At 35.6% G+C, this 12940-nt stretch overlaps 1 protein-coding gene across 3 annotated transcripts in view; it reads left to right on the top strand.

Annotated features, from left to right (window-relative positions):
• The window catches only part of NSMAF (neutral sphingomyelinase activation associated factor), a 63415-nt gene that overhangs the window by 35105 nt on the left and 15370 nt on the right, over nt 1–12940 (top strand). For all 3 annotated transcript variants that reach the window (XM_081070651.1, XM_081070652.1, XM_081070653.1), the window contains 8 exons: nt 3777–3906; nt 5544–5615; nt 7073–7181; nt 9186–9362; nt 10728–10807; nt 11350–11440; nt 11539–11602; nt 12734–12785. In XM_081070651.1, coding sequence (XP_080926777.1) covers nt 3777–3906; nt 5544–5615; nt 7073–7181; nt 9186–9362; nt 10728–10807; nt 11350–11440; nt 11539–11602; nt 12734–12785 — 775 coding nt within the window. The remainder of the gene's footprint in view (nt 1–3776; nt 3907–5543; nt 5616–7072; nt 7182–9185; nt 9363–10727; nt 10808–11349; nt 11441–11538; nt 11603–12733; nt 12786–12940) is intronic.

The following is a 12940-nucleotide window of genomic DNA, read 5'->3' as shown; positions in this document are numbered from 1 at the left end:
GCTACTCTGTGCCTTTTTATTGGTGAGTTCGGTCCACTTACATTTAGGGTGATTATTGATATGTGAGGATTTCCTGTCATTCTATCTTTAGTTTTCTGGTGAGGTGTGTCTCCATTGTTTCTTTGCCTTTTTCTTGTTTTCTATTGTTTTTGTGTGGTGGTATTCTGTGATGTTTCCCTCTGTTTCTTCTTTTAATACAGTATATATTCAGTTCTGGATTTTTTTTGAGTGGTTACCTTAAGTTTATGTAAAAGAAAGTTTGATATTTAGAGTATTCCATTTTCTTCAGCACGCTTCTTTTCTCCATTCCCATATTCTGGTTCAGGCCTTTACTCTTCCCCTTTTTATGTTTTGGTTGTCACAAATTGTCCCTGTTGATGGTGGTCGAATAGCCACCTTTAGTATTTCTTGTAGTGCAGGTTGTGTATTAGATAATTCCCTCAGCTTCTGTATGTCTGGAAAGGACTTTATTCCTTCTTCATATCTAAAGGATATGTTTGCTGGATATATTATTCTTGGCTCATAATTTCTCTCTTTCAATAGATTGAATATTTGGTTCCACTCCCTCCTAGCTTGTAGAGTTTCTGCTGAAAAATCTGAAGATAATCCAATGGGCTTTCCTTTGTAGGTTACTGTCTTCTTTTCCCTGGCTGCCTTGAAGATTCTTTGTCGTTGGTTTTAGACAGCTTCAATACAATGTGCCTTGGAGAAAGCCTGTTGGGATTGAGGTAATTAGGTGTTCTATTTGCTTCTTGGATTTGAGGATCCAGTTCTGTCCACAAGTTTGGGAAGTTCTCATCGACAATTTGTTTGAATATATTCTCTTTTCCCGTCTCTCTTTCTTCTCCTTCTGGTATGCCCATTATTCTTATATTGCTCTTTGTTCTTCCATCCGTGTCATTTCCAGGTTTCTATCTTCGATGTCACTGATTCTTTCCTCCATCTGGTCAACTCTACTACCTGAGCTGGCTATTTCATTCTTCATGTCTCCTATTGAGTTCTTAATCTCCAGAAATTCTATTTGGGTCTTTTTTAAAATTTCAATCTCTTTCGTAAAATGCTCATGTTGTTCTTTGATTGTGTTTCTGAGTTTATTAAACTGCCTTTCTGTGTTTTCTTGTATCTTTTTCAGAACTGCAAACTTGAATTCTCTGTCATTTAAGTCACATATTTCCATATTTTTAAGTTCCTTTTCTGGAGACTTTTCACTTTCTGAGGTGTCTTGTTGCCTTGGTTATTCACGGCAATTACTGATTTATTATTTCTCTTCCTAGACATCTACAGGAGTGGCTTCTGGAACAGGTTGATAGGAAGAGGTCTTTCTTTTGTTTTCCAGTACTTGTTGGTAGAATGTTTTATTTTCTCTTCGAATGCAGCCTTTTTTTCTCTTTCACATGGTAGTGCTATGTTTTCTCTGCACTATTCCAGCTTCTCAGACAATGGGGGGATTTCCTGGGAGATCGGCTTCTCTGTTAATAGTTCGCCTGGGTCACAGGGTGCAGTGTCCAGTGGGTATGTGGAGAGCTTTTGAAGTTCCAAAGCTCTTCATGCAGCATATTCATAGCCCGTGTGATTCAGCAATTCTGTTTACTCCTTCAGGGATCCGCCAGATAGGTGGGTCCAGGGGCGGGGTGAGTTGTGAGAGGTGGCCCAGAGCAATGGCTGTGACCACCACCACAGCCAGTCCTGCTTCCACAGCTCCCTCCCCTTTACCGGAACTATTTGGGCTGCGAATCTGTGTCTACGGTCCACAGTTCTCAGAACAGGAAATATTATGTTCTGTTGATCTGACACTGCTAGTCTTCTGCTTTTAGCACCAGGCAGGTGTGTGCGGGGCGAGCTCTGGGAGGATCGGGAGGGGGCGGCTAGTCTCCGTGCCTAAGGCTTCCATTCTTTGCTCGGCAGTGAGGGCTTAAACCACCATTTTTAGCCTTCTTCCCTCAGTCTTTTCTCCAAGGTCTCTGCGTGAGCATTGGGTTTAGCCGTGTTATATGCTGCCCCCTCAGCCCTGTGGGTCATAAGCGGAGCCGTAGCAGTCCGAGTTCTTCCCTCTCCCGCAGCTGCGGTAGTTTTGGGATGCAGCGAGCTTGGAGCACTGAGCTAGGTCTGCGTCCTGCGTCCTGTGCCTGCACGGCTCCGTCTCCACACTTCTCCCTTCCATCCTCACCTCCCTCGCGTGATTCTCCCACCTTTAGGTGAATTCAGTAGTGGGGCTCTTCGTCCTGCCTGTCTGCTGTGCAGGGAGTCCTTTGTGAAGTTATATTTGTTCAATTAGTTTTAAATTCCAGGGGAGATTTCCAGAGGCTCAACTCACGCCGCCATTTTAATGACATCCCTACAATTCTTTTTGAGAGTGATCATGACTCTCTTTAACAGGGCTTGGATCTGAGCATTTGAAGGAATCTGGAGATGTCTTTGAGCTTTACAGATTAGCATTCTGGGCGATTTCTCTCTGCTTTCCATTCCAGTTACAGCATTTTTGCATCTCTGTTCTCCAATCCTGATCTGGCTTTCTGGTTCTCTGAAGACAACTCTTCATCCTGCAGCTCTTATCCCTTCTATGATAGGTTGCTCCTCCTCCTGCCACTCAATTGTTGAAACCTATATAGGTTTCTTTGCGTCTTCAGCTTTCTGATGGTTTTTTTAAAATAGTGAGGATTTTGTAGCTTATCTACCTGGTATTTGTTGTTAGGGTGAGAGCTATGAGGTCTCCTCTATATCCTAGTTGGAGGTAGAAGTATGCCACTGTATAGTTTTGTCTTATTACTTGTGGGGGAGATTTATTTTCAACCCAGTGATCTAAGTAATTGCGTTTAAATGTTAATTATTTGTTTGTTTCTCCTCTAAATGTTTTTTAATTAGTAAAGGAAAAAGACAATAGGCTTTTTTCTATTTAAATGATTTAGGAAGGAGTAGTGGAGAAATCATCTTTGATTGGTTTTACTTCAGTAAATCCACAAAAGAATATGCAGTTGACCCATGAACAATGTGGGGGTTAGGGGTACCAACCCCCACACAGTCAAAAATCCATGTATAGCTTTGACTCCCCCAAAACTTAACTACGAATAGCCTACTGTTGACTGAAAGCCATACCGGCAACATAAACAGTCAGTTAGCATATATTTTATATGTTATATGTACTATATATTATAGTCTTATAATAAAATAAGCTGGAGAAAAGGAAATAGTATTATGAAAATCGTAAGGAAGAGAAAATATATTTACAATATTTACATATTTATTGAAAAAAATCTTCATGTAAATGGACCCTCACAATTCAAATCAGTGTTGTTCAAGGGTCAGCTGTACTTTGGAACTGGCATTGAAATAATTGTAATTATGTACTCATAACCTTATAATGTGTAGTGTGAAGTAAATGCTACCTATGCCAGAATGGTTTATATGACTTTAAAAGTAGGTCTTAATGACACAAAAATAGAAAATTATGTTCATGTTAGAATAGTTTCAAGGTCAATTTATTTTGGGAGGAATCAGAATTCAGCTAAAGGGTTATTTGGTATCATTTACTTGTCTGTCTTCCCTCTGCAATATATAAAACCTCATCTGTTTTTAAAAAATCAAGTTTTCATTATACCTTTTAAAAGAATGTTGGTTTTATTTAAGCAACAAATTTATATTACCATTTATCTTAAACCAGTGTTTAGACAAATTTTATGCAAAGTCACACTGTAGCTCCTTTGGATAAAGTTAAACCTAGAGAGTAGATCGATTTCTGATTTTTTTTATTTTTTTTTGCTGAAAAATCATATTCTCAGATTTCAAAGTGTTTCTGAAAAACTGCACATGGAATGCAAAGCAGAAATGGTGACACCTCTGGTGACAAATCCTGGACACGTGTGCATCACTGACACCAACCTGTATTTTCAACCTCTCAATGGGTACCCGGTAAGTAAAGACTGCAGGGTCAGATGGAGAGCTCCTTTAACGTTGGAGCATTCACCTTATGTTCTCCTTCCTATGAACTTGACTTCATCACAGTGTTCTCACATTTTGGTAAGGATCAAAATTACTGCCCCAACTCCCTCCAGCATCTGTGTATTTAACAAGCTCCCTATGTAATCCTTTGTAATCTGAGTTTGAGTTCTTCTGACCTATTTGCAGTCATTTTTGGGTTACTTGCTCTCAGTGCTGAGAAAAGAAACCCTGCCCCTCCCGATTTTAGTAAAGGGTCATTGGAGTTTATACCTTTCTGCTTGGAGGCACTTCTGGAAGAGATCCATGATATGTACGAAGATTAAGAAGAAATGGATGTTTTCCGTATATCTGCTTATATATACACATATGTTGGTATTTCTTGTTTTCCTTAATTACAAACGAAATCAGTAGATCCTAATCTTTCCCAACAAAACAGGATGAAGTGGTGCTCTTCCAGCTGGTTCAGAGATGCAGGCAGAGACTGGGCAGCTGTAATGTTCTTACTATGATGGTAGAAAGAGTTTTCTCTTTCACAATGACTTCAGATTCAACAGGCCAAAAAGTAAAGATGAACTCAGATAGCTACACCAAAACTTGTGAAGATCTGTGGCTTTATCTAGATCTGGCCCCTTTTTGGAGTGGTTCATTAAAAGACTAGAACTCCTAATACACTCTGATAGTGCTGTTGGGCCATGTGGCAGGGCAGTTTAAACAACAGGAGTGTTTTCTGCTGTGGAAGGCTGTATCCTGGAAGCTCTCCAGGCTGGTCAGTCGTTGTAGGTCCCTAAAACATCCGATAAAAGATGGTGCTATAATAATTCTGCCCACCAGGTGGCGGGGCACACTGGCCAAGCTCTCCACTAGGCACTATACCCATTGCCGATGGCATTCTCCAGTGGCATAAGAAACTGGCGTGGCCACTACTGTTACTGTTACTGTAGCTTTGAGGTCAGAAACTTTTGGAAAAATATCTGAGTATGTGCTGTAGTTTCAGCCTCCATTTATCCCTCCCACTCAGGAGGAGGAAGGTGAACTTGTCGCCTTTTAGCCAGTCTCAGTGCCTTTTCTAACCTTATTCCTCTCTTATTAGCATTTTAAGGCTCTAGAGAAGCAAAAAAATTGCCCTTCTCATAAAGAAAGAAAAAGTTTAGAGGCCCTGCTGTATACTTGTTTATGAGCCTTAATACACTATAATGTTTAAGGAGATAAAAAGATAGGATTCTAAAAAAAACATGAATCAGTACTAAGCAAACTATTGTTCTATAAAAAGTAGCAAACTTCCTGAGAGGTTATCTATACTAATCCTTTAATATTCCATATCACTCAACAATCTTGCAATAACCTGAAAGACAGATGAGTGCATTACCATATTTTTTGGTACCAGATGGCAGTGGGGGAATTTGTTCAGGGTCATAAAACAAGTTAAAAAGGGCAAACAAGAATGTAAAACCAGATATGCCTTGTTCTAAGATCTCCCTTTTCAATCGTGTGCTTGTAACACTTCAGGAAAGCAATATTAGGTCATTCCCCCCCCCCCCTTCTGATACTAAAGGACAACTGATTCTGTCAGAATGATGACTTTTGAGATTGTCTTTTTACTTTTAAAGAAACCTGTGGTCCGCATAACACTCCAAGATGTCCGCCGCATTTACAAAAGGAGGCACGGCCTCATGCCTTTGGTGAGTTCAAATGGAATGTCAGTTCTAGGTGAATGATTGTCATACCTTCAGTTTAGCTAATGTTTTCTTGATTTATGAACACCTACGGCATGACTGAAAAGTACAAGTATGTTGTAAGCAAATGGACTCTGCATCTTGCTGTTCTTTCTTTTGGATGAGCTAGAAATTTATAAAGGAATAACTCCTTTCTCCACATAAGCGGGCTATTGCAAAATGTTTTTGGCTAGAGCTTCTCATTCCAGTGTTCTCAGAGTTTCTGGGTTTATACAGGGGTAATGTAGTGCTACTTGCCAACCCCTGTTCATAGCTATGTCTGAAAGTAAAACCTGGAAGCTACTACAAAATTAATTCTTCAGTAGAGCTGTAGTATCTTCACAGTTATCTTACATTCAACCTTCGGTCTTGGTAACAGAGAGAAATAAATAAAATAACCAGTTAAATCATGTGGGTAATTTTCCAACCATTCCTCTCAATAAGCATATGTTCATACTTATTTTAGTCTTACATGCTTACCTTAGAAAACAATCCTCACATAAGGTGTCATTTCAAGGTGTTTTAATTTGACATCAGTATAAATTCATTTTTTTTTTCCTTTGAAGATTAACCAATAACCTTGTGGCATTACAAAAGCATTGTGGAATTTTAAACACGTCATTTTAATTTTATATTTATGAAATTTATGAGTTTGCCTGCCTGTTTTACTTAAAAAGCTACTCCCATTTCAAATGCTAATAGAGGATTATGGAAACATTCTATCAAAAATCTCTTCCTTTGGATATAGAAATACAGTCAGATAAAGAAAAGAAATTAACACTGATAAGTGTCTTCTGTGTACCAGGAAATTTATATATAATATTTTATTTATCATGACTATCCCTGTGAGGTAGATGGTATCCTGTTTTATAAAGAAATTGAGATTCCAAGAGTTAATTTCCTCTGTTCCTTGACTAGTAAATGGTGAAAGCCTGTATTTGAACCAAGGACAGCTCTGCTTTCATCATTTGTCTGTTCCTGTCCTATCTCTTCCTCACCAACAACATTCACAACGCTCATAGTTTTCTTACGTATAACTTTTCAAGCAAGTTATTAGTTGAATGGGTTATTCAATTATCAGTTTGTTAGGTTGACATAATCATTTAATTTATAAAAGAAAGCTAAACATTTATGTTTGAAGAAGATACGTGAAGACATGGATCAGCCAATTTTGAATTTCAAAATACTAAATTCACAAAAGCTATTATCAATAAAAGTATTCAACAGCAAAAGGGATTTTGCAAAGTTAAAAGATACAAGTCTTGTTTTCAGAATATCTATATATCTGAATCAAATTTATAGCTGGAGAATTTGAATACAAGACAAATATAGATGTTTAATTGAAAGGCTTTTATGTAGCTTATTGCAATTGCAAGATGAATAAAATGCTGTTTGTTTTATTTTTATCTTTCTGAAATTTATAGGGCTTGGAAGTGTTTTGCACTGAAGATGATCTGTGTTCTGACATCTACCTAAAGTTCTATGACCCTCAAGACAGAGATGACCTCTATTTTTATATTGCCACATATCTAGGTTTGATGCTCACATTTAATTGTATATATTCATATGAAGGTAGTCCAACTCCTAAGTAACTGGGATAGGAAATAAGAGAAGAAAAATGCTTTTTCTGTGTTATTCTAGTTAGTTGAATGGGTTATTCAATTATGAATTTGAATGAATTAAATTATTCTTGTTTACAAAGTTGCCAGGTGACTAGAATTGCCTCCCTATATGGTTCTACTTATTTCTTCTAGTTGGTAAACTCCAATTATGTGTTTTAAAAACTCTTGATAAATATATTTAAATGTTTTATTTTGTATTTTAACAACACCCAAGTTCACTGGATTATAAAGAATTCCCCTAGTTATTTTTATGTCTAGTCATGTCTCGTGTTAATTTATGAAAACCAAGACTTAGTTTTTCAATGTGAGATAGTGAGTTATCCAGTCATATGTTTGTGATCATTAACTGTGGTCTTAATTACATGAACCTTCTGGGCTCAGTATGGTAGCATGGGACTTAATGTGCTTTTAATTAATATTTCCTCAGTCTTCCATAGAAAATTGAACATTCTCACCTTTATAAGAAAAAAAAACCTATATTTTTCTTTTCAAGCATAAACATTTAAGTTCAGTGGCTTAATTAAACTATTCTTATTTATCCAGTTGCCAGATGATTAGAATAGAATGACTTTTAAAAATAGATGTTAGGATTTTATTAATACCATCTTAATATTGTTTGCTGTTCTAGTGTACAGTGAAACCATTTATGAGATATATAGTGAAGTCCTCCCTTAGGAATGAAATTTTCTCTCAGGGAGAAATAGTTTATTTTCAATAAGGAGCACATTTTATTTTAGAAGGTTTAGAATTTTTTTTTTTCTTCTCACTAGTATTAGCTATTCATTTTAACTTAATGCATAAGTAGAGCTTTGGTACAAGGTTACTGTTATCTCCTGTCTCCTGATTTAACTGTTTTCATTTTATTTTTCTAACTATAACAAGATTACAACAAAAAACTAAACTTTCATGGTGAGTCCTAAAATCTCAAGTCAAAAAACTTGCCATGACCTAAAAAGTCTGCCTTCTATAAAGCTGTCCATTCTCTCAGAACTTATTTCTAAGATTGTTCAGACTTTCTCTGAGGTGTTCTAAGAATGGAAAATGAGGAGGATAGTGTTTTTATTTTTAAAGCCCTTTCCTAGTATCTGATTAGACAAGAAACTTAGTAAAAGTAAATAGGAATAAATACTGAATCAACAGATGAGTTAGATAAGTTGCTTGATGCAGCCAAAAAAGGTTGAAAGCAGAATTTTTTGAACAAAATAGAACAGTTGACTCATTTTATACTCTTTGAAAGGTATAAAGTTATCGTTGGTACCATGTAATCTGTGATTCCATTTTTTTCTGAGGTATTTCTGGGAGTCGTCTTTCTGGTTCTTCTAGTTTGAGAAATCATGTCCTCCTGCCAAATATCTTTTTTCTCCTTTGATAGTTTCCTTGTTCCTCACATGCATAAATAATACAATCATTGACAGATTAGCAGTAGTGTACCTCTTCCCGATCTGAAAGAAAACTAAAAGATTGCTTTGTTTTGATTTCATAACAAATGGAGGAAATAAGCTTTTACAAATGGACATGGCTTCTAAAAGGCATTAAAACTCAAGCATAGTTGGAAAAATTTTTTGTTACCTGCATATTATCGATTATATATAATACAGTAAATATATGTTACCATGTAATATTTATATATTTGTTCCATACTTTTATATTTGTTCAATGCTATATATTTAACAAACTCATATATATGATATGTGTTCTAGCATATGTTGAATAATTTTCCTTCCTGGATCCTCAAGATAGTTATACTTAATGGAACGACTGTTTAATGAAAACAAACTGTAACCTACTTTTATTTTTCTTAAAATATATTTTTCAAAAATGCGTCAAAGGGCCCACATTTAAAGCATCCAGTTTTTACATGCTAAGTAAAAGTTAGCCAAGTTCAGTGGTGACCTTGAGGGCCCTTCCTCCTTAGAGAACCACGTCGCAGAGCGCACGGCAGAGAGCTACACGCTGCAGTGGCAGCGGGGGCACCTGTCCAACTACCAGTACCTCCTGCACCTCAACAACCTGGCCGACCGCAGCTGCAATGACCTCTCCCAGTACCCCGTATTTCCATGGATAATCAGTGATTATTGCAGTTCGGAACTGGGTAAATGCCACAAAGCGTAGTTTTTAAAGGAGAGTAAATTGTGTTGCAGAGTCGTAATGTGATATTTGAACAACTTAGAATCCATTTTGATTTCATTACTGAAGATTGCCAGTTTTTATTTGAAGATTCTGGATAAGTGTTATATAAATTATTTGTGTTTTATGTTTTCTCCACTGTCTTTTATTTTTTTAAATCCTAAAAAAAAAGTACTTACATACTTCTTGAAGGACATGACTAGAAAATATGTGTATGATTTTAAGCCAGTGTTACCATTATTACCCATAAATACCAAGTTTTGAAATACTTTAGTTTTTCACTGTGAAAATTATCTCAGGTTATCATATTATTTTTAAATCCACATTTAAAAATGTTCTATCGTGATAGAACATTTATTAAGTACTTAAGTATTCAAAAAAGAAATAAAAACCATCAATAATTACATTACTGAGAGGTAGCCTTTTAAAAATATTTTCAACTATGGGTTAGAAAGAGCCATTTTAATTTTGTGGTGTATATACTTCTCTCTCTCAAGTTATTTTAACAAAAATTGTGATTATATTGTAATTTTATTTTGTAATATTTTAAAATTATATTGTGGACAATAAATTCCTTTTGACAGTTCCCTTATTGAACCCTATACAGATAACAGATTTTCTAGGAATATGATAATTTATTTGTCTGATAATAGTCAGGTCCCTACCGTGTTTCCCCAAAAATAAGACCGAGCCAAACAGTCAGCTCTAATGCATCTTTTGGAGTAAAAATTAGTATAAGACCCGGTCTTATTTTACTATAAGACTGGGTATAATGTAATATAATATAATATAATATAATATAATATAATATAATATAATATAATATAACATATATAATATATACCAATCATATTAATTTTTGCTCCAAAAGACACTTTAGAGCTGATTATCTGGCCAGGTCTTATTTTTGGGGAAACAGGGTAGTTCTCAAATTTGCTGTTATCACAGAATAATAATATTCACTGTAATCCAAACTTACAAAGAATCTTAGTATATGAATAATGGCTTTTAAAATTTATTTTTGTTGTTTGGAATATAGAGTAGGTCTTTTTTAAAAAAGTCAATATTCAGGGCATTTTCAAATTAGAGCTACTGCTCACGAGTGGCTGTTGCTAACTTAAAACTCAAAAGTTCTCACCTTTACAGCTATATAAATAAAATATTAGAAATACCTATCTAATGGATGTGTCAATTTTTATAAAACTTTTTTGTGAAAATAAATGTGTGCATGTGAATCAGTTCAGGTGGATAATATTATTAAGCATAAGCTTGCTTGCTTTGTTTATTCTAAGTAATTAATTATTTTTTAAAAATGTATTTAATTATATAGATTTGTCAAATCCAGGAACCTTCCGGGATCTTAGTAAACCAGTAGGGGCCCTAAATAAAGAACGGCTGGAGAGATTACTGGTACGTGCATGTACTTAGGGATTCTTGGTTAACACGAAACTTAATGAGCCATGGCCTATGCTTTTATAGTGACTGAAATTCATTTCTCCACAACTTAACGAGAGATATAGCCAGAATGATCATACTTTTTCTTACTTCTCTCTCTGCCTGCTGCCTTCCCCCATGAATTTAGCTGCTCACCATTTGCATTTTTTGCCTACAATTGAGGAAGTGTGAGGCTGACATGATTACAAGTTGATTGACTTATTTTCATGAAGTTGCTCTCTGGTAAATTGCACAAGAGGCACATGAAATCCATTCTGTTCAATCCAGCCCCAACATTGTTACCACTGAGCCAAGAAAAGCAAAATACTTGTCACAGGAATGCTGTGTTTATGCACAGATTTTCCTTCTTCATTTTATCTTTAATTTTCCTATTAAGAGAGAAATTCAGAAAATAAGGAATTGAGGAATATAATATATCTATGCCATGATTTCTTTTCGGCTTTCACTCCTTGAGTTATTATTTTCACTTAGCAATGTTTTATTCCCATGTATTGTAGACGCGCTACCAGGAGATGCCAGAGCCAAAGTTCATGTATGGCAGTCACTACTCTTCCCCAGGTTATGTGCTGTTTTATCTTGTCAGGATTGGTAAGGTTCTTTATCACCACACTCAATTCAATGGTATTTCACATGGATTCTTCAGTATTTCTGCGATTTCACTTAACTCTGATTTTCTCCCCATCTAGCACCAGAGTATATGCTGTGCCTGCAGAATGGAAGATTTGATAATGCGGATAGAATGTTCAACAGGTTTGCCATAAATGCCTCACCATTTTTTAAACTTTATGTATATACAGTATGTTTAAAAAAACTAGATATCACCAAAAATGTAAAGATATGTAAAAAAAATCACTAATTGTTATATCCGTTCCTTTCAGGATTCTTTTGTGTGTGTGTGCGCGCGCGTGTAAATGTGAAAACATATTTAAATACTGTTTTTTCCCCGCCTTTTGTAGCCTCGTGTTAAATCTTGAAGTTTTACCCATATTATTGTATCATATCCTAACACATGCTATACCATTTTCCCCCGAAAATAAGACTTAACCAGACAATCAACTCTAAGGCGTCTTTTGGAGCAAAAATTAATATAAGACCCGGTCTTATATTATATAAGATCTGGTCTTATGTTATAGTAAAATAAGACCAGGTCTTATATTAATTTTTGCTCTAAAAGACGCATTAGAACTGATTGTCCGGCTAGGTCTTATTTTCAGGGAAACATGGTAATATATTTTAACTATTTATTTTAGCTATTAACATTTCTCTATTGTTGGACATTTAGACTGTTTCCAGCATTTTATTATTCTAAATAATTCTGCTATGAATCTAATACAATTCCCAGTGAGTACGTAAATAACTTTTTTTAATTGTAAAAGTATTTCCTTACTCCCCCCGACCCCCGAAACATCAGAAATTATCAAAAGGAAAATAAAGTTCACTTGGCATCCCACCAAGCTGAGATAATATGTATTGTTAACCTTTTGGTCTCTGTCTTTCCAATCTTTTTCTAAGACCTACACGTTTATAATTCCTTTTTGAAATGAGCTATTAAAATAGTTGTATGACTTTTCCAGTGTTTAAGCACCTGCCTCCGCTGGCCCTTGAGTGAGGCAGTGTGTGTGCAGGGCTCATGGCATGGAGTTGGAGACATCCCATCTGGGGCCGTATTCTGACTCCTCACTCACTCCCATGTGAGCCCAGAGAATTTTTCTGTTTTGTTAAAGGGGGATACGCAGATGAATGTTGAGAGTTTTGAATTAGTGAGAGAAATGAGTCAATACAGGTAAAGTGTAGAACAACGCCTAGCTGCAGAAAAAGTGCTATGGTTGCTGTTTCCATATGCTAGACTTAAAATCAGTTGAATTTTTTTTTCATTTTTAGTATTGCAGAAACTTGGAAAAACTGTTTGGATGGTGCAACAGATTTTAAAGAGGTAAGCATTTTTAAAAAGTTAATGTATAAAAATGTCAAATCACTATATTGTACACCCGAAATTAATATAACCAGTATAAGATTGTACACCAACTCTACTTAAATAAAAATAAATAAATAAATAAATAAATAAATAAATAAATAAAAAGTTTATGA

This window comes from Rhinolophus hipposideros, assembly GCF_964194185.1.
Source record: "Rhinolophus hipposideros genome assembly, chromosome: 13".
In the NCBI taxonomy this organism is placed as follows: domain Eukaryota; kingdom Metazoa; phylum Chordata; class Mammalia; order Chiroptera; family Rhinolophidae; genus Rhinolophus; species Rhinolophus hipposideros.
This window is presented reverse-complemented; position numbering and strand designations above follow the sequence as displayed.